We start from the raw sequence: 24,915 nt of genomic DNA on the forward strand, positions 1-24,915 counted from the left end.
TTAAAAGGAATCGAGTTTGCCAGGCCTATTTTTAAGCAAGTAAGCCCCACCCACTGACTAACGTTGAATTTGCATACAAGTTAAAAATAATAATGAACACGAAAATTAAAACGAAAATGAAAAAGAAAAACAGAACATAAAATTAAAACTGAACTTTACATTTTAATTTTGACCCTATTATTGCTTGGGCATGAATAAAAAGCCTTTTAAAAAATGTATTTACAGATTCCTTTTCAAGCTTGCCTTTTTATTTTAATTTTGTCAGTCTTGACTCAAGATTATATTGAAAATGAAATGTCAAATCATCAATTTAATTACATTTTTCAATTTGGCCGGAATAATGCTTCATCACGTTAAAAATGAAAATGAAATAATTTAACATAATGTTTTAATTTTTATTTTAGCATTTCATTTTCAAATTTGGGACATATTTTGCGATTTAATTAATTATTTTATAATTTAATTAATTATTTTATAATTTAATTAATTATTTTATAATTTAATTAATTAATTTAAAAAAGACCAAAAAAACCTTCCATAGGGGTAAGGGGTGGGGTTTCATTATTGTTCTTATTTTAATAATCATGTGTTTTTGTACAACTCACACTTTGTACGAATTCCCACAATATAATACGTTATAAATCGTACAACTCCATTTGTACGTTTCAGTAAGATTTTCTTTCGCCCCTTTGACGTTGGGTTTAGGGGCGGGGTTAGAGGAGGGGTTTCATTATTGTTTTTTCTAATAATTGTACGTTTTTGTATGACTTACTTTTCATTCGAATTAGCCAACTTTTAAAATACATATAAATTCTCGTGAGATCCGGCTGGAATAAATAAAATAAATTTAAAAAAACTACTTGTACTGCATTATTTTGACAATGTGTCTATATCATCATTGTGCTACATACAAGAAATTTTTATGGGAATAATTAAACCCAAAAATGAAAATTCAGTAATTTAAAGAGACACTCCACTTTTTTTGAAAATGTGCTTATTGTCCAGCTCCCCTAGAGTGAAACATTTGATTTTTACCGTTTTGGAATCCATTCAGTCGATCTCCGGGTCTAGCAGTACCACTTTTAACATAGCTTAGCATTATCCAATGAATCTTATTAGACCATTAGTATCGTGCCTAAAAAATTACCAAATAGTTTCGATATTTTTCCTATTTAAAACTTGACTCTTCTGTAGTTACATTGTGTACTAAGACCGACAGAAAAATTAAAATTGCGATTATTTTAGGAAGATCCCGGCGTATTATTTAAGGACTTTGCTGCCGTAACATGGCTGCAGGAGGCGCAATGATATTATGTAGTGCCCGAAAATAGTCCCCTGCTATTGAAAGCATTACGCTAAAAAATGACCAAAGGGTTTCGACATTTTTCATATGTAATGATATTACGCAGCGCCCGAAAAAAGTCCCCAGCTATTGAAAGTTACCAAGGGGACTATTTTCAGGCGCTGCGTAATATCATTGTGCCTCTTGCAGCCATGTTACGGCAGCAAAGTCCTTGATTATTACGCCAGAATGAGAGTAAAGTTCCTAGTCATATCTGCATAGAAAATCACAACTTTTTCCATCAGTCAATCACAAATTTTTCCATCAGTCTTAGTACACGATGTAACTACAGAAGAGTCAAGTTTTAAATAGGAAAAATATAGAAACTCTTTGGTTAGTTTTGAGCGCGATGCTAATGGTTTAATCAGATTCAATGGATTTTGCTAAGCTATGCTAAAAGTGGTAGCGCCAGACGCGGAGATCAGCTGAATGGATTCCAAATCGGTAAGAATCAAGTGTTTAACTCTAGGGGAGCTGGAAAATGAGTATATTTTCAAAAAAAGTGGAGTGTCCCTTTAAATCTGGATTTAATGAAAAAGGCTAAAGGCACTGTCCACAAGCTCCCAGCATAAATAAATCATTAAAGTGGTTTAAGTGACTATGGCTGCCACCCCTTTATGTATATAAACACTTGACCAATCAGAATTAAAGAAAAAAAAATTTAAGCAAATAATTTCAATGTGTACAGTAACACAGTGCAATACAGTAAAACATCCCAGCAAGCAATTTAGCATTAAAAATATGTCTAATAGCCGTCCAAACACAGCCCAGACGCCTAGGATAAAACAAGGCAAAATTTCAGCTGGGTAATGTATTTAAAGATGGGAAATATGCTCAATGTAAAAATGTATTAGACGTCTAACCATAGCCCAAAAATAAATGAAACTAAATAAATAAATAAACGTCACCAAATACCTTGTGATCACTGTTGACTTTGCTTACATGATGAGATATCATCCATCTCACAAGTTTTTTTTGTCTAGACATGGGTTACTCATAACCAGGCTATATTGGGTCTATAGCTAGACAGTGAACGTATATATTTCTTGCTGGGATTTCCCAGTGCTTTTAATATCAAACTACTTAGTTTATTTTCAAGCAGTTACCAACCTGAACATTTCAGTTGTGCTAAGCTTACAAGTTGAATAATCAAATGATTAACTTCATGACAATCACAATAATTACAATAGCGATTTCAAGTTAGTGTCGCATGTAAATCTTTTCCTAGAGTGCCCACATTTGCATACACGTTTTTAGTAAACATCTAGTCTTGATGTAAGTGTGCATCTCCATATCGGTTGACAGATTTACCTATAAGCATTAACATGCAAAACAAATACGCGTATGCGTATAAGCAGATGTTGCGGACTGAATGATCGTGTCAACAAGTCTGATCATGTCAAGACCTACAATAAAGAGAAATGCCGCAGGGCAGCTTAGCTTTGAGGAAGAAACGTATACTTTGTGAGGGGAGAAAAACAATGCGACCATTGGTAAACTCTCTATTCAGTTGTGGCGTGTCCAAAAATACGGCAGCAAGTATTGTGTCGAAAATGAAGGTGCTTATAAAATCAACCATATTTTTGATGATAGCAAAATAAGAGCACTGATTGGCAATGTGCCTGTTTAAAGAACAGCAGGAAGATGTTGTCAATAAACTAGATGATCTTGTTAAACTGGATGATTTAAGTCAGTAAAGTTATTGTTCGTCTGGTTTAATGACCTTTAAAGGCACCAAGAACAGCTGTCGAGTGTTCACAGAAATATGTTATTACATTGCAAAAATTGATGGGATGACCATCAGATACATCGGGGACCCACAAAGCTAACAGTAAAGCGTCAAAGACCTTAAACAACAGCTGGGATCGTAACTGATGTGTAATTCACTTAACAACAAAATCATCATAGACTTCAACTGAGGATCTGTTCAGACTTTAAAGAGAGATGATGATGATGATGATGATGTCAATGTTTCCTTTTGGCACTACTGTATTCATTTCGCTGTATTAAAAAGGGAAACTTGCACATTTTGTTAAACATCTCAGTTTAAATGAGGAGTAACAACCAAGCATTTTGGGTTGAAACAAATTTAAACCCAATGGTCAGATATTTACCCAACCGTGTGTATTGTAAATACATTGTAGTTCAGAATACATTGTGTACGTGTGCGAGTATGTGTGTGATCTGAGCTTTTTGGAGAGCACCAAGGTCAAAGCAGTGAGGTGCATAAATGCATTGTGGGATGCTGTGAGATTGCGTTCCCGCTGAGTGGAGATAAATCATGTCAGTTTCACAAGTACACACACACACATAGACAACTACAGGTGCACACACAGTCGTACAAACAGAAGGAGCACGTGTGCCGCCCCACCACCGCAATCCTCTTTGTCTTCCCCCATTGAGTCTGTATGTGTGTCTCACAGCTGCAGGTGCCTCTGTAATCAGTTAACTGTCATACACACACACACTGAGGGAGAGACTTAAAAACAGACACAGATAAGGTGCAAGTATCATTTATACCACACGCATAAATACATCCTACCCGTTTTCACTATTAGCACTGTGGTCCGTCATTTGATCGCTCAATAGACAGACACACACAAACATTCATGCTCGCTCAAGGATGCCCTGCAGCTATAGTGTGTGTGCGCAGTATGTGCACTAAGTGAGAATCAATTGGAGACGGAGGCTTAAAGGTTGAAATGCAAGGTTTTATACTTGCAGTCTTGTCTTTCTGAGAGAGAAAGAGAGACGGAGAATGTGGTAAACCCTTTTGGGGATACAGATTTACACCATTTTTATGTCTGTACTCCTTCATTTATTTTGCATAAATAACTCTATTTTCTATTGCCAAATGTATTACTTTAAAGCTGCAATTGTTTAAACAAATTGAGCAAGTACACAGCTGTAAGGTTATAACATTATTATGAAATAATTTAAGATGTCAGATTGGATTTCGCAGGAAATGTCTGGTGCTTTTCAACATGTAACTATAAAGTAACCTGCAATTTTATGTTTCAAACAGAGGTGACAATAGAGAGGCAAAAGTTACAGACTGCAGCTTTAAAGGATTAGTACATTTTCTTAAAAATAATGCAGATAATTTACTTAGCACCATGTCATCCAAAATGTTGATGTTTTTCTTTGTTCAGTCAAGAAGAAATTATGTTTTTTTAGGAAAACATTCTAGTATTTTTCTCATTTTAATGGACCCCAACACTTAACAGTTTTAATGCAGTTTAAAATTGCAGTTTCAAATGACTCTAAACAATCTCAAACGAGGCATAAGGGTCTTATCTAGCGATACGATTGTCATTTTTGGCAAGAAAAATAAAAAAATATGCACTTTTAAACCACAACTTCTCGTATTCCTCCGGTCGTGTGACGCGCCAGCACGACCTCACGGAATATGTCATCACGTCAAGAGGTCACGGATGACGTATGCGGAACTACACCCCAGTGTTTATAAGTGTGGAGAAATACAAAGTTGTTGTATGTGGAATGATATTAATTAAAGTCTTTGTGTCAGTTTATTGTTTAAAATGGTCCGCAAATGTGCGTTTCATATATGTAACACGTGACGTCATTACGCAATTACGTGAGGTCGTGCTGGTGCGTCACAGGACCGGAGATAGACGAGAAGTTGTGGTTTAAAAGTGCATATTTTTAAAAATGACAATTGTTTTGCTAGATAAGACCCTTATGCCTCGTTTGAGATCGTTTAGAGTCCTTTGAAACTGCAATTTTAAACTGCATTAAAACTGTTAAGTGTTGGGGTCCATTAAAGTCCATTAAAATAAGAAAAATCCTGGAATGTTTTCCTCAAAAAACATAATTTCTTCTCAACTGAACAAAGAAAGACATCAACATTTTGGATGACATGGTGGTGAGTAAATTATATGGATTTTTTTTTATTTTTAAGAAAATGGACTAATCCTTTAAGTAGATTTTGACATAGTTGTTTTTTTCTCAGCACAGACGAGCATTTTAACCATATTAGAATTTGCATGGGGTTTATATGATAGTAACTAGCAAATTTCATGGTTATAAGTATTGTTTGCTTAGTCTAACAGACGCATAACCCATTTCATGTGCAACGTTTACATATTTAGACATTATATTGTAAAAATCAATTCTGTTATTCGTTATTTAATCTGTGATTTTATGTGCTTAGCCATTGAAATGTTTATGTTTTTTGTATCACTGATATGAGTGCCTTCATGTAATTCTCACAACACAAGAAATTGGGGCGGGGCCTTTGAGTGCCCCTCCCTTTTTAAAATAGCCAAAAGTGTTTAGTTTACTTCAAAGACTGAAATCAGATGAGAAACAGAATTACGTTTTCAAAAATGTGTGAATTTTGACAGATTTACAGATATCCGTAAAAGGATAGTTCACCCAAAATGTTGTTACAAACCTGTATAATTAATTTTTTCTGATGAACCCGAAGGAGGATATTTTAGGGAACGTTCGTAATCAAACCGTTCAGGAGCCCTATTCACATCCATAGTATTCTTTTTTCCTACTATGGAAGTGAATGGGGCTCATGAACGGTTAAACATTCTTTAAAATATCTTACTTTGGGTTCATCAGAACAAAGAAATGTATTTAGGTTTGTAACAACATGAGAGTGAGTAAATAATGACAAAATTTTCATTTTGGGGTGAACTATCCCTTTAAAGCTAAAGCAGCCTATTCATACTAAAATGCAAAAAAAATCTAATTTGATTTCACAGGACATTAAATTCGATAAAATCCTAAACAATAATTTACAAGCTTCGACAACAGTAAGCGTATAAACATTATAACATAATTTAATAAATCATTTTTACATTTTACTTAAGAGCCAGCCTTTCCAATGGTGCTAAACCTTTATCGCTTGCTTCTTTGACAGACACGCGCATTAATATTAACATACAGCATTCCTTCAACACGAGCGCGCACACACACAGTGAGATTGTTGACAGTGTGACATGACCTCCATCCTTTCAGCCCTCAGTGGGCAGGAGGTCCGTCACCCGTGACCGTGGCTCGGCCTCCGGGGGGCGGATCAGTGGAGCAGGTGCAAGCGCCGCCTTCACGCGCTGCTCACTCACTGCGGCGCGCTGCGCGTACTCCACCGCTGCGCTGGCGCCGGATGGACGCGATGGATTTACTCCTGCATTAGATACACGGCAAACACGTTTTTACTCAGTTTTAAGGTAAGTTCTCGCGCGTATAGGCGCGTTAATGTGATTTCGACTGAAACGCGTTGTGTTTGCGTTTGTTAATCGCTCGCGCTTTTGTTGTGAGCATATCATCGCGTGCCGGGGAACTGCGCGATCGTGCCGCTTTGTTTTCAGTGATAGTCCACTATGGTATTTTATTATTCATCGTTTCTGTGTAAGTTTTCTTTATACATTACGCATGTTTATGAAATACCGCGATCTTTCTTGATCGATTTTCACTCTAGTACAAATTTTAAGCTAAATTGCATTTTATGCGATCTTTTCGCTTTTTATGTGACCCATCACATATGCAAAACTGTTTTAAACCATATTTGTTTTGTTTTCTGTGTGTTGGTGAAAGATTAGAGTCGTGGTTGAGTTATATGACCTTCGGCTCTTCTGTAACCTCAAGGTTAATTTTGCGTTTATCTCCCATTTGCTTCTTGTGTGATTCATTGTGCTTTAAAGCATTGATCTGGCTTTTGATGTGGCTAGGAGTCTAAATACAGTACTAGTTACCTGATGTACACATATTGCAACTAAGGAACATGAGTTTTAACGCTGATTATTGATTGATTTAATGTATCATCAGTCATAGATTTTATTGATCTTTTTTATTCACGTATTAAGACCTAGTGTGGCTTGTGTGGTACAGTCGCCTCCTATGTGTGATAGATGTTAAGTTTCAGTTTCTTGTTACCTCTTGTGGTTATTTTATTTTGTCAGATTTATTAAATGCATTGAGAAAACATATTTATCCATATGCATTAACCCGTCCGACTTCATAGATAAAAAGAAAACTAACGGGGAGGTTTTGTTTGCCACTTGCAGGGTACTAAAGTGAAATAAGAGTAGTAGTTTTAGTCTTTGTTGAACTGGATAGACTGGATGTGTAAGATTTTATGTGAAGGAGTTGTTTAATGAGAAACTGTAATTAACTTAGTCCACAAAAAGTCAGATTATATCTTGGTTAAGTTGATAACAGTTACCGGTTTTAATCATGGTACGTTGAACAATGCAAGAGCGTGGGTATATTTTAAAATATGTGTGTGTGGCTCATCTTGCAAGACAGGTATAGTGTTGTTTGATGAGAATTAGTGGTTAGTTTGCCTAAGATCTTTGTAAAGATTCAAGAAAACCAACCTGTATCATCACATGACAATATACAAACACTAAAAGGGCGATGCAAAAAAAAAAGAAAAAATAATTTTATATATATATATATATATATATATATATATATATATATATATATATATATATATATATAACAGCAATAAATATATCACTGAGCCTGTACCATAGTACAATACTCCACTTATAGTTTGATTTATGTAATGAGTGTTCGTGTATCTTGGCTAATGAAATTGAGATGAGGGGTGTGTAAAAACTGCCATTGACCATCTGACTCCACCAGACACTTTGCTCGTGTCCAGCAGCTTAATTTCTGTAATTTATGTCCTTCGATTTGTTAGATTTTTTTGTAGTTGTTATTTTTAAGCCTTTTGGGAAATGTAATTTTGTGCATTTAAATCAGCTAATCCGGTTTTTGTAAACAAATAGGTGCATTTGCATTATACTCTTTACTCTTTCAAATTCAAGAGTGTAAAAATATTACAAATTTGTTTGGTCTGTATAGTGTATGTTGTTTATTTATTCTGATCTATTTAGATTATAACGGATTGTTTAGTAAATATGCAAGAATTTGATCTGCATGTATTGAAAACATTTAAAATCCATGTTTTGTTTTGAGACAAGGAGTGTGTTTTGATAATTTTCGCTTTTTTATTGATCAATAAGAAATAATCAAAAGTAAAATGAACAACCTTGTGGCATCTTTGTGTGGGCATTCTGTAGTGTTAAACCCTCGGAGACAGACCGTATTGGGATTAGCTCAAATTTCTGCTTCGATTTGAACAGACCTGCCATGTGTATGTACACACATACTGGGTGTTTGCACTACATTTGACCCTGTTGGGGGTCTCTCTGTTAGACAGGAGAGGGTTAATATGATATTTCATCTTTTCATCATTAATGCGAATGGCCACAATTTGTACATTTCCTGTTTGTCAGAGATAAATAAGCAAAATTCATACAATACAACAGTAGTAGCGTTACACTTTCATTTAAAAATGTCATTTTAATTTATATTACTTTTACGTGTATGCATTTGACAGATGCTTTTATGCAAAGTGACTTGTGGTACAATCTACACATTGCAGGATGTACATTGGGAGATCAAACCCATGCACTTTGTGTTGCTGCTAATGCAGTACCAACTGAGCTACAGGAACTTGCAAACGTTCGATAAAATGAACAGATAATGCATGAAACAAAATAGATAGTCAGTAATACAGTAAACGATACAGTAAACAACCGACCAATCGGGTGTAATAAGATGAAACAGAGGTCAACCAAAAGCAAATGGAAAGCTCTACATGAAAAGCAAAGAGGGCACCCACTGTCGTCTTTTATTCTCGACCATGTGACCTAGCGGTATCTTCCATGCTCAAATTGGCCAATCAGCAGACCACAAGTAACCCACATTGCTCTGCATCGTGACAGTGGGCATATTTCCCATCTTTAAACACATTACCCAGCACGCTTTTGATGCCTGTCAGCAGTTCTGGAGCTCTAGAGACGACGAACGTTCCTTTAGATGGGAACATAAGCTTTTCACACTATTTTGTTAGACACCAACGCACACACACAAACTGTTAGATGTACTGATAAGAGTATTTACGTTGTCATTTTGTTACACGGTGACAGGGAACATATGCTACCGTATGCTCAGCAAAGTAACAGACGTACTGCAAACATTGATGGGACACAAAAATCAAGCTGAAAGCATCATTTATTGCACGTAACTTCGATGTATTATACAACAACAACAATTGTATGTGCATTTAAAAGATAGAGAGAGAGTTATTGTGCAATAAGACTTTGCTGTGATGTTTTCTTTCATCTGAACGTATGTCCGTGGTGACTCTCTATATGTCATAAGCAAGTGTCAGTGATGCGTTTCCTTATTATGTAAATATCTTGTCTGCATTTGTGATTTCCGGTTATGAAGTTTATGTGCTTTATCATAATTATAAAGATTTTGACCTTCTATCTTTACTTTGATGTTTTGTGCACATAGGGGAACCGGAGGTCTGAATTCACCTTGTGATCTGCATTTAGTCTATAGCTTGCGCGGTAAGATAGCACATATTCTGCTTTGAGGTTATTTGCACGTCTAATGTGGTTTTTGCACAAACATGTGGCGTGAAACCGGCGGAAGACTGCACGCATTGGCCTTTGCATACCTTTCCTTTTTAACACAAAGGTAATGGGTGTTATGGCTCGTGCATCATTTATGCTCCTATCCATCTGTGTACCAAAATGACTAACAAGAAAGTACACACATGCCATGTTAGTGGCGCTTACCGGAAAAAGTGGCTGAGAATATGGGTCGAATGTTAAGGTTGGACCAGCTTTGATTATTAAAAGCTACAAATGTTACAGTAAGTGTATACAGTGTATATATCAGAAGGCAAAATATGAGTCATGTTGTCATTTAAGATCACAAATACGATTGCTGTGTTGAGAGATTCTTGTGCATATTTCAAGAGGAGGAAGTAGGAAATGCATTTGTGATAATGTATTGAGCTTAAGAGATGAATCCCAGTTCAAGGTTCTGTGATTGGTTTTACTGTAATTTGCTCCAGTTGTACTGACATTAAGGGGGGATTTTCTACCCTTGGACCCCCAAGAAACCTTTGTATGTATTGAGATGATTGAACTTGAGAACCAGTACTGATGATCTTTGATGTAGGGTGTGATGATGAATTACTGTTAGTGAGGGGCGACAAGCAGCATTGAAGGCCCTATAGAGCAAACTTGCCTCTCTGGGGCACTTGGCATATGCAGTGCGAGCTGACCGCAGAGTCCCCTGACCCTCAGCTTATACATCACAAGGAGAACCCCTGGGCTTTTTGGTGAATACGATGTACGTTTTTAACAAAGGCCCCTTAGAGAGTACAGTGCGAGCTGAACGCTACGGCCCCTCTGCACGCACAGTACTTAACAAGCTTAACACCAGGGTCACCGGAGTGCCTCTATAGACATGTGCCCAGGGGTCTCACGGGATAATGATCCCAAAACCGTGTCTCGAGTTTGATTTAGGCAGCTACTGACAGTCAGGGTAAAACCCAGAGACAAGGCATGAGAGAATTTCCAGAGGTCAAAGACAAGTCAAGCAGATGTAGCATAAGTATTACTCATCAAATGACTTGTGCGTGGAGTAATGGTCGAAGACAGGCCTTTTTCACTTGATAAGCAGCTTTTGAGTATCAATACGGACAAAACTGCTATCTAGAATGTCTCCGTGTGTTTTCATGTTTTGAGGGGACCTCTGAGATGTCATCTGATATGAAGAGAGTTATTGTGGGAAAGCTCTGTTTTTAAGAGAAAGATGAATAGTCATGCTAGTTTAAGTTGAGTTTAAGGTGAAGCCTTGACTCCTGTATATCAAAGATGCTCGAATAGTTAGATTTATAAGTAAAAAAGATTTATTGCTGTGTATGGTTGGTGTAGCATAAGTAATAGAAACCACATGACTTGAGATGTTTAGCGGGCTCATTACCGAACCTTGCGGTGTGCAATGGAGATAAACAGATTAACCCCCTCCAAGTAACTTGGGAAGACATTACACCCCACGACACTACCAATCCAAAATCACTCTGCCGTCTTCAAGATCAACAGTTTGTTGGTAACCAGGTCAGTTGCCATTGACACCCACAGATGAATCAATGCGAAGTTAATTAAGGACAATCAGTGCTAATGCAAGTGAGCAGAGCGGTTTTGCCATGTCATTCTGAGATCTTCAACCTTTTGGTCATTTGCGACAAGAAGCTTTGCGTCGAACTCTCACTTGCAGTGAAAGCCAATTAGCACATCTCATTTGGAAGGTATTAGTATCGTCCTAATCCGCATCTATCTTTAATGCCGTCGGTGAAAAGCACACACGGACGCGCCGCTGGGGTTAATGAGCTGAAGGCAGGTGTGTGTGTGAGGTGCTTTATCTAGTCTTAATGAATGCCGAGGGTAGCAGATCCCCACAGTCGACCATGCATCACCGTTTGTCTGTCACCATTATGGACATGGCTGCGTGTGTGTATGTGTGTGTGTGTAAGTATGAGACTGTTCATTTGTGCCCAACAATGCACTTTGACACATCATCCATCACCCAGTCTTTTATCCTTGCTGCTTCTCCCATTGAATTTACATGAGGTGGTCATGTCTACAAGGGCTGGGTCAATTTGCATTGGCAGCACTGTCTAATGAACAAGCTTATTAGAGAGCCAGTGGGGAGCAGAGGATTCTGGGGCTGTTTTTGCTGACTCGAACCACAACTAAAGCCTCTGGGAAAAACAAGCACGGCAGGATTTCGTATCGGAGAGAGGAGATCTTCACGTAGAAAGCCTCCGGTGCTCTTAGAGAGCCGTTTAGATGATGTGTCCACTTATTTTGGGAAACAGAGACTTTCATACCTCTCTCTGTGAGAAATCTGTGAGCTATACAAGAAATGAAAGGCAGGAGATTGAAGTCATCCAGTATTTCTCATACCGCAATAAGCGTAGTACAAAAATAAAAATAACGCAATGTCAGGTCCCCAATTATCGTGCAGGCCTTAGTGATTGGACTCGAAGGTAAAAGTCCACATGCAGGAATCCTGTTAGATCAGGGATTAAAGTGCTGCTTCCCTGCAATGTTTTTTTTCGGTGTGGGTGTGTCTGTGGTCACATAGACACGTAATGATGCGAAATATTTTCTTAAACATTCAAAATGTCTGGTTAATACTGATAATAACAATTATATGGTCTGCACAGCATACAAAAAGTTTATTATTTTTAACGGTTTACAATAACATAAGCACAATAGAGGAATGTTAAAGAATCTAAAATCTCTTTATATCAAAAGTAATATACGGAAAATGAACATCGAGACACCCTCACACACTGTAATTTTCTTTTGTGAAGTGTAAAAGGTGGTGATTGTTAGTAATCTGGTCTAGATGGAGATGTTTAGCGGGCTCATTACCGAACCTTGCGGTGTGCAATCGAGATAAACAGATTAACCCCCTCCAAGAAACTTGGGAAGACGTGATACCCCACGACACTACCAAAAATTACTCGTCTTTGAGATCAACTGCTTGTAGGTCAGTAGTTTTTGAGATCAACTATCGATTAACTCGATTAAAAAAATTCCTCGAGGCAAAAATCGAAGCCTCGTTAAATTCCTATGACGCGCACTACACGCGCCTAGATCTGATTCACACGGACTGTTGTTCAATGTTCAGGAAGCACACCATAGCGCGTGATACATTTTGAATTTAGTTGGCGCAATGGCGGAGAGTAACCATAAACGGCAGAGAGAGAATGTCTAAAGTTTGGGATCATTACATTATCATTACATTACATTCAGCATCTGAACCGAAAACATCCACTGCTGTTTCACCAAGCGTCGATGAAACAAGGTAAACGTAGCTTTCGCTGATTTTAATCCCATACTGTATTTGTAGCGATGTTGTTATGCGGTTTGACTAGATATGATGTTTAGCTTTAATGTTTTTAAGTAGTAAACGTATTCACGTTCAATTGCAAGAGAGTATAGCCTAAAAAAGAACCCCTTCACACATACGCATGCACCCTTGTCTCTCTCACGCGAGTCAGACCGATCGCGCAATGCATCACATAAGCTTAAACTTTTATGTAACCACGCAACAATCAAGGGACGTTGTGATATTTCGAACGGATTCTTAAGCTAAAATGCACCGCAATGCAAGTGATGCAAACCAAATGCAGCGTTCTATCGAAAATGAATGTATGTATTTCTGCCGTACCAAAATGCAATGAAGCAACTGAACGTCTGACTGGGCTGTCACTCTTCCTCACCAGAGCACGCGTGCACACAAACACAGGTGCACGTGCGCGCACACACACAGGTTGTTACCATAGCAAATAGGCTCACCCCAGAAATTATATATTATTTGTTAGTAGTCTAATGGTAAATGCTGCAGGTGTAGAAATATACATTAAACCAGATATTTACTTTGATGTCAGGGCTAGATTACAGCATGATGTGCATATTAATAAATTAAATTGCAAATTGAAATAAATAGGCTTATTTTTTGAAGCCAAATGTCAATACCTCTTTTTTTTAGAAATAAAAGCCAAATGATTGAAAATTTTACAGCCACGTCATTTTCGTTATGCATTATTTGTTTTGGTTGTTTAAAAACACACACAAAATTTTTATCCGATTACTCGATTAATCGATCGATTCAGTGCTAGATTAATCGATTACAAAAAGAATCGATAGCTGCAGCCCTAGAACATCGAGTCACCCTCACATACTGTAATTTTCTTTTGTGAAGTGTAAAAGGTGGTGATTGTGGTGAGGTCGCGCCGTTGGTTCTTGCTTGTCATGTGACTTACTGTGGTGTTCCTTGTTTTAATGTATACTAGGGCAAATGAGATTTGATAGTTCACACAAAGCTGTATAGTTGTATAATTTCAGAAGAACTCGTGTTGTTTTTTTGGGAGCTTGATAGCTCAAGAAGAAATACGGGATATGGGGTCAGAATGACATGTAGCTTGAAGGAGTAAATTACAAAATTTTCATTTCAAGTGAAATATCACTTAAAAGCATCAAAGAGGAAATAAAGGTGATGCCTTACTCACTATTCGGCTTATTACAGCTTACATACATCTCTCTTGTGCATTAAGCGGGGGTCTGTTTTCCCAGAATGACGGTTGCAGGATGAGTCTGTGTGCAGGAAGATACCTGTGGCTTTTCTCATTTCCACATCGACCGGAGACTTTCTGTTATTTCTGATTGTTATCCAAGAGAAAAAGTGTGAGAGGAAGATAAGAGAGGAAGGGGTGCGTGTGGGTTCCATAGAAGATTTATTGGTAATGTTAGTCAAAATGGGGCAGAGAATGAGATTGGCTGACGTGTTTTTGCAGCAGACAAAATGAGAGGAAGGGAGATATCTTTCTTAGGAGCACCTGATATGATGGTTTGATAAACTTATTGATTTCGAGAATGATGGAGGTCACATGTCTCAATTATATAAAATATTTTGGGTTATGGGTTACACATTCAATAATATCTTGTCTGTGTATATTATTCATGATAAAGAAGTCAATATATTGTATTTTCTGTTCTCTTTAAATTGTATTTGTTTAAAAATTGTAGCTGCAGTTATTTATACAAAACATTTATAAGGCTGCATACATTTCTTAAAATGTATTACGAATGTCCTTTATAATATTTTATATACACGCATCACACTTCAGACAATATTACAAGATTATGTTTAAAGAGTTGTTTAGATGCTGCAGGGTAGAAATTGTTTAGCCGAGTATGAATGTTTTGTGCATGCATTATAGTGAATACTTTACAGTTTGATGTTTAAGATGAATCCAGTTTATCTGGTTATCACCACAACTACAACCATCTAGATGACACGTCCTCCCGCTATAAGCGTTCGGGTGCGTCAGGCTCCATTAAGTTGTAATGAAGTTGTGGCTGATGGCAGAGGATTTCACTCCCGGCTCTTACTGCACTAAGTTCATTATTAATTGTTTCGTTTGGTTCAGCAGTAGGGCAGGGGTGAGGCAGAGTTTATCATGATAAAGTCAGCTTTTGTTTGTTCCTACGCCAGAGCTGGCCGAGGGTGATAGCTGAAGGTGCGAGAGAGCGATACATTCAGGAAGGAAGTGATAGAGTTTTTGTTGCTTTTACTTTTGTTTTTGCTTTTCTGTCCAACGGTCAGTTTTTTATCAGCAGAAAACACATTGACTTGTTAGCAGCATCAATCGCTTGTTGTAGTATTCAAGTTCGTAACGTAAATTGCGGATGTAAATCGTATTTGCATTTTTGTATACAAAATGTTTTATATTTAAATACTCTATTTCAAGTTAAAACATTTTTATGTAACACTATACAATCAATACATTAGCAAACATGGACTAGCAAAGAGCAATGTTGTTTTTCTGCATTTATTCATTGTTCATGTTAGTTTATTGTGCATTAATTAATGTTAACAGTTACAACTTTTGATTTTGTAAATGTTTTAAATTTTGTAAAAGTATTGTTCACTGGTAGTTATTTGTAGCTAATGCATAAATTAATGTTATCAAATGCAACCTTACTGCAAAGTGTTGCCATTTTTCCATGTGCACCGTGCACGGTGTTTTATTTTTTTTTTAGGTTTGTAAAATCATAAATTCACTATGCTCGTAAAATAAATACCATATTTTTCGGTCTATAAGCTGCGTTTTTTTCATAACTTGGCTGGTGCTGCGTCTTATAGTCAGGTGCGCCTTGTAAGTCAGTATGAATAAATTTTGACATTTATGAGGAAAGAGACAACATTACCGTCTAAAGCAGCGAGAGTCTGCCATATGCTGCTTCTGTATTTAGGTAATTCAATGGATTCAGTAATGTGGAATGACAAGTATGCGAACTTTACGCTAGTTGGCTTGTTCGGTTAATTTAGACTATTCAACCTTCCAGGTAAGTTCTGTATGCTATGGTTTATCGTTTTAATAACTGATAATAATACTTTAACGTACAGACATCTATTCAGCTTGCTGTTCTGTCTGCTTTTGTTTAGTTGAATAACTTGCCTTTCCAGATTGAATGTATGTTCTTCGGCGTGGATTTTGTGAAATAATTTTCTAAATAAATGCGACGTATGGTCCACTGCGACTTATATATGTTATTTCGTCTTAATGACGCATTTTTGAATTATGCTCTTATACTTCGGTCCGGCTTATAGTCCGGAAAGTATGGTACACCAAGCAAACTTTTTCCGATTTAATCTTAAAGTCACCATGAAACTGAAATTTTTATATTTTTTATAAAAAATGACTTCTCTGCACTTTATTATTATTATTTTTAATTCATGTGCCCTCATAATCTTTAATCGAAAATGTTAACCTGCTCCCTCCTCGAAACAACCTTTCTCATTTATTATCGATTAAGTTTATATATCATTTTGTGTTCGTTTCCATCTTCTAGGGTTGCCGCGGTGACGTAATTTTCCCACCGGTTAATCGGCGTGGCACAAACTCGGTGATCCCGGTTTCACCGGATGGGAGGGGCTTATAAATGCGCATGCAGATGTGCACATTTTACTTTCACTTTTGAATTACGCAACTGTTTAAATGCAGCGCTTGCGTAAGCTGCGTTAAATCGCGTATGAATTTGCGTGCAATGCGAGTGCAACAGCTGGTTTACTTAAGTGCTTGAGTCAATGTGCGCAGGTAATTCTCACAGAACCCGCCAGTCCCAAGCAGAGCAACCGGCTACTTATCCATAAAAGCGCTGCTTGAATGATTGGTTTAATATTTTTCTTGATGAAAAACACAACAACAAAACGATCTCGCTAATATCAAACATCATATATGTATATTATAACAAAAACGAGTAAGCACGCGGCTTCTGTCATCATCTGGACAGTCAGCTCGCCTCGCAAACTCTGACAGAAATAAATGAAATCTGACACTGGCTACTCTGTGACTTGACGCGCGTTCAGCTCCGCTAAATTCAGTCAGCAGACACATTCAGTTGTAAGTGTTTGCTCTCTCTAACGAAACGAAATTATTTAATTAGACGAAAATAACAAAACGACGGTGAAAGACGGTGTCGCGGTGGGCAAGTGATCTAACCGGTGAGAGGCTGAAGCACTGGTTATCACCGTTTCACCGACTATCGTGGCAAGCCTACCATCTTCTATTTTGTTTTATCCGTTTTTTATATTTTGTGCAGCACTTTGGGCAGCCTTGGTTGTATAAAATGTGCTTTATAAATAAACTCAACTAAACTTCTTCAAATCCTGTCATGATGAGCGAGGGCGGGCTATCGGAAATTGTTTCTGCCTGGGAAAAGATCCCATCGATAAGCAATTAAAACGTTCAAAAAACCAAACAGTTCTAAATAAGGGTGTCACTATTTTGATTTTAAATCGAAATCGATCGAAATTAAGCCACAACATCGAACTTCGAATTAAAAAATGCCATTGTCGATGCTGCCACACCCCCATGTCACGTCCGGTCGGCTTGCCAAGCTTTTGTAGTGTAAACGCACATGTGGTTGAATGTGTTCGAACAGCCACATGAGATCGCCTTTTCGCCGCCCATTTATCTAATCTGAGGTACTGAACACAATGTTTTACGCCTTTTTTGACTTCTGGCGCGAACAAATGGTGTAGAGTACTATTTTTAGCTTTTCATTGATAAAACTAAAGCGGCTCATCTCCGCAGTTTCATTTTACAAGGGTGTGAAAGTTGCGCAATCTTATTTCATCAATTGCGCTGAAAATTCAGAGAAAGCTTTAACATATGCACGTACAAAACACTGTGCAACGTGTTTACTTACAACACAAGGAGCGGACGCCGACATAATTAGTTTGCGTCCATATAAACTAATTATTACTACCGCTCGCGTTAAAATGACAAGGTGCAAAGTACTGACAGGAACATTCATCAATTTTCTCTTTTCAGAAGCCGTTTCAGTCGGATACACGTCATGAAACAGAAAGAAGGCATTCGCTACTTTCGTTTCATGGTAACTTTAAATATCGTAGTAGCAGGTGGATGAATTTCGGTCACATGGTCATTTTTGGGCTGTGTTCAACACTTGATCTGACTTCTACTTTACTATTGATTTTCCTCTTAAGCTTCATTTATAAATGACAGTTCTGTCTTTCTCCTCCTCCAGGTATGAGCCATGAGCCCAAGTCCCCATCATTCGAAATGATCTCCGCAGCACCATGCACAATGGCGACTGTAAGCCCCCTGACCCCTTCACCCAGCGGAGCAATGGGAGCCAACGGAAGCCCCGCGTCTCAGTCCGCACACTCCGGATTCGCTGCCGCTCTCCGTAAGCTGGCTAAACAAGCCGAAGATCCAAGAGGTGAGCATGCCCCTTACTCTCTTTACTTTATCATGTCATCTTAGTTGAGAGAATACTTACATACTGAGATATTATGCATTGTTGCATTATAATAATAAACTGTAGCTGAAGCCGGATGTAAAGCGTGTTGGCCATATGCATGGTCATAATATGGACATCCATGCTTTGCCCAGCATGTGTGTATGAGTGTGGGTGGTGGTTTCTGTCAACAAATTGTGAATAGATTTGAATAATATTTGCATATGGGTTTGCCGCATTTCAGATGGCTGGCACAACATTTAGCTGCCCATCTGTCTGTGTAATTGTTATAGCCAACGCCAAGAACACACACACACACATACACAAATGGCTTGTTCTGATAATGCACATTATATGCAACCGTAAGTCCTTGTTGTGTGGTTTATATGGTTATAAAGTGCAAAATTTGTAGTTTATTGTAGATCAGGCGCGTTGGACTTAAGCAAAGTCGGTCTAAATTTGGCGCACGTTGAGAACACAAAAATCCTTTGTATCTTACGTTAAAGGAATAGTTAACCTAAAAATAACAATTCTGACATTATTTACGCTCGGCTGTCTAAACCCGTATGACTTTCTTCTGTTGAGCACAAAAGGAGGATTTTGAGGAATTGTACTTGTCACTCTTTTCTATGCAGTAACAACAAACAGGTAGCTTTGTAAGAGGAACTGACTAAGATTTTTGTAATTTTCTGTCATACCGTGTTGCTGAGAAAAGTATGCAATCATTTTTGGGGATCTGATCTTTTCATTATACAGAACCGATCCAGTTCAAACTTCCTAACATTCGTAATACAGCAGTTCATTAAAAGTCATTTTGTGTTGCATGAAAGTCAGATATTCACACAGGTTTGGATTGAGAAGAGGTTGATAAATGATGACAAATTTTATTTGTGTACTGTTTCTTTAAATCAAAGCTTTGGACAACATGATAGACGCACATCATTTTCTCATCCTCATGTTGAATTAAAGGGATAGTTCACCCAAAAATGTAAATTCTGTCATAATTTCTCATCCTCCTGTTGTTCTAAACCGAATTTCTTTTTTCTGATAAACACAAAAAAAAATATTTTGATAAAGATGGTAAGCACACAGCTGATTGTAACCATTGACGTCCATAGTAGGAAAAACAAATATGATTGAATTCAATGGGTACCGCCAACTGTCAAGAGTTCCCACGGGTCCTTGAAATCCTTGAAAGTTTGTGATTCTGCGGGGAAAAAATATACATACATAGATACATGTCATTGAAAGAAAAAAAATCCATATTATTCCCTGTGTAGTGTAGGATAATATCAAAACAATTCTAGACTTTTTAAGCACACGTGCTAAACTGTTCATTTTAAATGCTTATATCTTCTGTATGCGAATGTTGATTCATACCAAAATGCTTTTTTGCATAGTTGTGTTTGACACATGAAAACGTCTCGGGTTACGTATGTAACTGTTGTTCCCTGAGAAGGGAACGAGACGCTGCGTCTCCCTTGCCATACTTCCTGCGTCCCTGTAACGGCGTCTTTGGCAATATTTCAGATAGCGATATACTTCCTGACTCCCGTGTCACCCTGTCTTTGTCATTAAGCCTCACCATTGGTTGAATTTGATATACACATTCAGACGCACTTACCCCTGGAGGCGTCCCCAAAGTGTCACTGCAGTGATGCAGCGCGAGTTCCATCGAAGGGAACTGTAACAATGTATCTTTAAAGGTCACACAATGTAACCTTGCTCTCACTTGAAATGTGTCCCCACATTTAGTCCTTGAATTTGAGGGTATTGGACCTGGAAAGTCCTTGAAAGGTCCTTGAATTTTAAGTTAATTAAGGTGTGGGAACCCTGAACTGTGTGCTTACCATCATTTATCAAAATATCTTATACATCATTTATCACAATACTTTCATAATATTTGTTTTCCTACTTTGAAAGTCAATGGTTACAGCAGCTGTGTGCTTACCATCATTTTTCAAAATATCTTCTTTTGTGTTATAAAAAAAAAAAGAAATTCATACAGATTAAGAACAACATGAGGAGGAGAAAATAATGACAGAATTGTATTTTTTTGGGGTGAACTATCCCTTTAATTCAACTTAAAAATATTATTTGACACAATTTTTTATAACTTAACTTTTTTGAGTTAAGTAGGCAACCAGGTAACTTACTATTTAAAGTACCACCAAATCTTTTTTACAGTGTACAGGGAGAAATGGTGAGTTCAAGTTATATCAGATATATTGTATTTACGTCATGAACGCACATAAAAGCCATCACACAGTTGTGTAAATACCAATGAGAAATTACAGTTGCTTCATAAATTAATTAAAAACATAAAAAGCAAAACACATTCTTCATTTTCTGTAAGGAGAGTTAACAAACGTTTATTAAAGGAAAACACCACCGTTTTTCAATATTTTGGTATGTTCTTATCTCTACTTAGACAAATTAATACATACCTATCTTTATTCAATGCATGCACTTTTTCTTTTTTACAGCGTGTCGTGAATGTGTTAGCATTTAGCATAGCCCCATTCATTCCTTAGGATCCAAACAGGGATGAATTTAGAAGCCACCAAACACTTCCATGTTTTCTCTATTTAAAGACTGTTACATGAGTAGATACATGAGTAAGTATGGTGGCACAAAATAAAAAGTGGCGATTTTTTAAGTGGATAAAAAAGGAGAACTATATTGTATGGCGAAAGAGCACTTCGTGAACAGTTTGCTGCACTTTGACCTCGGCGCGCGGTAACATCATCACTCCTAACTACTCCCCCTCTCGCTCAAACTTACATCAATATTACTGCGCCCGAGGTCAAAGTGCTGCAAACCAAGTGCTCTTCCTCCATACAATATAGTTATCTTTTTTTTTTTCGCTTAGAAAATCGCCACGTTTTATTTTGTGCCACCATACTTACTCATCTGACAGTCTTTAAATAGGAAAAGCATGGAAGTGTTTGGTGTCTTCTAAATTTATCCCTGTTTGGATCCTAAGGAATGAATGGGGCTAAGCTAAATGCTAACACATTCACGACGCGCGGTACAAAGATTAAGTGCACGCCTTGACAAGAGATAGATATGTATTCATTCGTCTAAGTTGAGGTAAGAACATAGTAAAATATTGAAAAACGGTGGTGTTTTCCTTTAAAAGAAGGTACACTTCGCAGACGAAAGTGACTTGACATCGTAAACGCGACTTATCAGCTCGTAAATACAAACAACCCAGGAAGATGCACCATAAGTGCGAATAAAGGAAGCTCTGAGCGATTATCGACACTTATTTGGCCATGTGTGTATTAACAGCTATTGTTTTAGCCACTCTTGAGTGATTACTTTATATTCTTCTCTCTAAACCATAAAGACAGAGAAAAGCGCAGGCCGAAAGCAAGAGCTGATATTGATTGGTTAAGTGCTTGTATGCCGGTAAATTCTATAAGGCTTCAATAAATCTTTTCAGTGACGTCTCACGCTGTGCATACCGCCCTATCTTTGCATGACACTTTGTGTTCATAGACTCTTTGATGACGGTAATTCAATAACTGTCATGGTTGTTCCGTCTCAAATCGCTAAACCTGTTTTTTGTTTTAGCTTTGGCCTCGGAGTTTGTGTACTTTTCTGAATGTGCATTAATGTGTGTATAGATGTCTTTGTGAATGTGTGAATCACTAATGTTTGTAAAAGTACATAACTGATACACACACACCTTGTACCGCAAGAGCCGTGTCAACAAAGCTTTATTAGCATGACTGTAAACATTTCAAATACTGCTTTGGCTGTAAAGGTACAGGTTAAGCAAATACATAAAAAGAGAAAAAATATATTTGTACGTTTTCTGAAGAAAAATGAGCAGCACCTGCCCATGTTCATGTCGATGTCAATATGCTAGGATGTTCTGGGTGGTTGCTAGGGTCTCTCTGGTGGTTGCTAAGGTTGTTTTGACATGTGTTCCTATGCAGTTATTAGTACCAGATGGTTTTTCAGATATGTTGCTAAGCAGTTGCTAGGGTGCTTTTACTGGTTTCTTACTGGTCCAAGTTTTAGACATCCAACCTCAGCTGAAAATTTGTGAGTCTCCCTCATATTTATAGTGGCTCCCTGATGCCACCAAATGATGTAAAATATCCTGGAAATTAATTATTTGAAAACGTGCAAGCTCAGTCTGAAGAGACTGATAGACGAACGACAATGCAAAGCAAGAAATAGCTTATACTGATTGGTCTATCTTTCTGATCTGTTTTCGCTGTGGGCGGGCTTACAATCAACCTCTTTATCTCTTTCTTTAGTTCAGTATACCATTGTAGTATGTACTCTGTGGTGTCCAAAAAACAGGAAAGTACAACAATAATTATAAATTTTTTAGGTGTCAGTTGTTTCAATAGCATAGTTGACTAGCTGTTAAAAGAGATACCCTGTTAAATTCGTAATATAATGTGACATAATAAAAAAAGTATAAATTATATTAATGTATAATGCTGCTTTACACCAGCCACAGTAGAGGCGTCAAGCGCGAGTGATTTCAATGTTAAGTCAATGTGAAGACATGGTGCGAATGAGGCGTTTAGCGTGGTGCGTTAGACGCGATTCCGCCTCATTCGCGCATCTAGTTTGCACGAATTGAGTGTTGCGCTGCATTAACCAATCAGGAGCTTGCTCTAGTAGTGATGTGATTACAGGAAGCGAGCGGAGTCGCAGAAGCCCCTCCCATGACGCAAATTTCCACGTGAATGTCTCGATGACTAGAATTTCATTCACGGCTTTTCACGCGCGAATGAAGCGAGTAAACTCAAAATGTTCAAGCGGCAAACTAGACGCGGCGGTAGACACAAATTTGACGCCTCAAACACGGCTGGTGGAACCCACAGTACAAGTTTTCGTGAGGTTGGATGTCTGAAGTTCATACAGTTACAGACCACACTAAGTTCAAATATGGCACACATATGACAAGACACATGAGAACCAATGAGATTCAAAGTTATCAACATGCCGCCATTTTTTTTATTTATTGCACTGATCTGTATGTTTACAAGGATACGTGGCATATCTATGAATAAATAAACTTAAAATATTAATAATTTTGTTTTGAAAACATTTCGTTTCACTTCAGAAGACATTATATTAACCCACTGGAGTCTTTGGATTACTTTAAAGGGACAGTGCACCCAAAAATGAAAATTCTCTCATACTTTACTCACTCTCATGTTGTTACAAACCTGTATACATTTCTTTGTTCTGATGAACACAAAGGAAGATATTTCGAGGAATGTTTGTAACCAACCCGATCAGAGGCCTCATTGACTTCTATTGTTGGAAAAAGAATACAATTGAAGTGAATGGTGCTCATGAATGGTTTGGGTAGAAACAGTCCTTAAAATATCTTCCTTTGTGTTTATCAGAACAAAGAAATTTATACAGGTTTGTAACAACATGAGAGTGAGTAAATGATGACAGAATTTAATTTTTTGGGTGAACTATCCCTTTAATGATGGATTTTGTGCTTTTTGGAGTTTCTATATCCCAAATAAAAGTAGATAACAACTTTTTAATATAAAATTGTTCGAAAAATATATTATATATTAGTTAGTTAGTTGGGTGAACTATTCTTTTAACAATCGGCATGATTTGTAAATTACATGATTTACAGAAGGTAAAGAAGTGAGTTATCCAAACAAACTACACTGTCAAGAAAAATGGTCCCTATCTGTCACTTACAAAAAGTACACCTTTGTGCCTAAACAGTTCATATTTGTACTTCAGAGGTACATATTGGTATCAAATGTATACTAGGGCCGTCACGGTTATAAAATTTGGCTGACGGTTAATTGTCTAATAAATTGTGATGATTATGACGATTTATTGTCTGTTTTATTGCTTTGACATTTAATTCTCATACATTTTTTTGTTTGTTTATTAAATAATTTTCACACATTGTTGTGATTATGTAAATTAAATGTTTCGCAAGGCAGTAAATATGAATACACATAACACATATTTAAAACTAATCTGATAATGTCTCATCTATACAGGCGCTGCAGCTCCCCCTTGTGTTTTTTAGAGAGATGTGCAATCATTGCGGTGATCTGAAATCATCGCGGTTCGGTCAAACAATTGCGATGAGATGATTATTTAATCATTGTGACAGCCCTAATGTATACATATCTGTACCTAAATACTACATATTGAGACATTTTTAAAGAGTACTGCCTAGGGGCCATTTTTTGACTATTTTATCTGTCAGTGTATAAGCATAATATTGACGTTTGCTTTAGTAAACATTTCTAATTAAATGAAGTATTATATATAGATATATAGCAAATATATAAAGCATTTAAACGAGTACAATAGTAGAAAAGCCATAGCATTGAGACTTCTTATCACCTCTCCGGCAGG

The 24,915-nt window shown here is 37.3% G+C and overlaps 1 protein-coding gene and 1 long non-coding RNA gene across 4 annotated transcripts in view; one reads left to right on the forward strand and one right to left on the reverse strand.

Moving 5' to 3' along the window:
* The window catches only part of LOC135781594 (uncharacterized), an 83,259-nt gene that overhangs the window by 34,989 nt on the left and 23,355 nt on the right, over positions 1 to 24,915 (reverse strand). The window lies entirely within an intron of this gene.
* The window catches only part of gse1a (Gse1 coiled-coil protein a), a 39,915-nt gene continuing 21,352 nt past the window's right edge, over positions 6,353 to 24,915 (forward strand). The window contains exons 1-2 of one of the 3 annotated variants that reach the window (XM_065292174.1): positions 6,353 to 6,543; positions 18,325 to 18,519. In XM_065292174.1, the coding sequence (XP_065148246.1) occupies positions 18,327 to 18,519 (193 nt within the window). In that variant the 5' untranslated portion in view covers positions 6,353 to 6,543; positions 18,325 to 18,326. Of the gene's footprint in view, positions 6,544 to 6,606; positions 6,725 to 18,324; positions 18,520 to 24,915 lie in introns of those variants that run through there. The other 2 variants (XM_065292173.2, XM_065292172.2) reach the window with 2 other exon arrangements.

The sequence above is a fragment of the Paramisgurnus dabryanus genome, chromosome 23, assembly GCF_030506205.2.
Source record: "Paramisgurnus dabryanus chromosome 23, PD_genome_1.1, whole genome shotgun sequence".
Lineage (NCBI taxonomy): Eukaryota > Metazoa > Chordata > Actinopteri > Cypriniformes > Cobitidae > Paramisgurnus > Paramisgurnus dabryanus.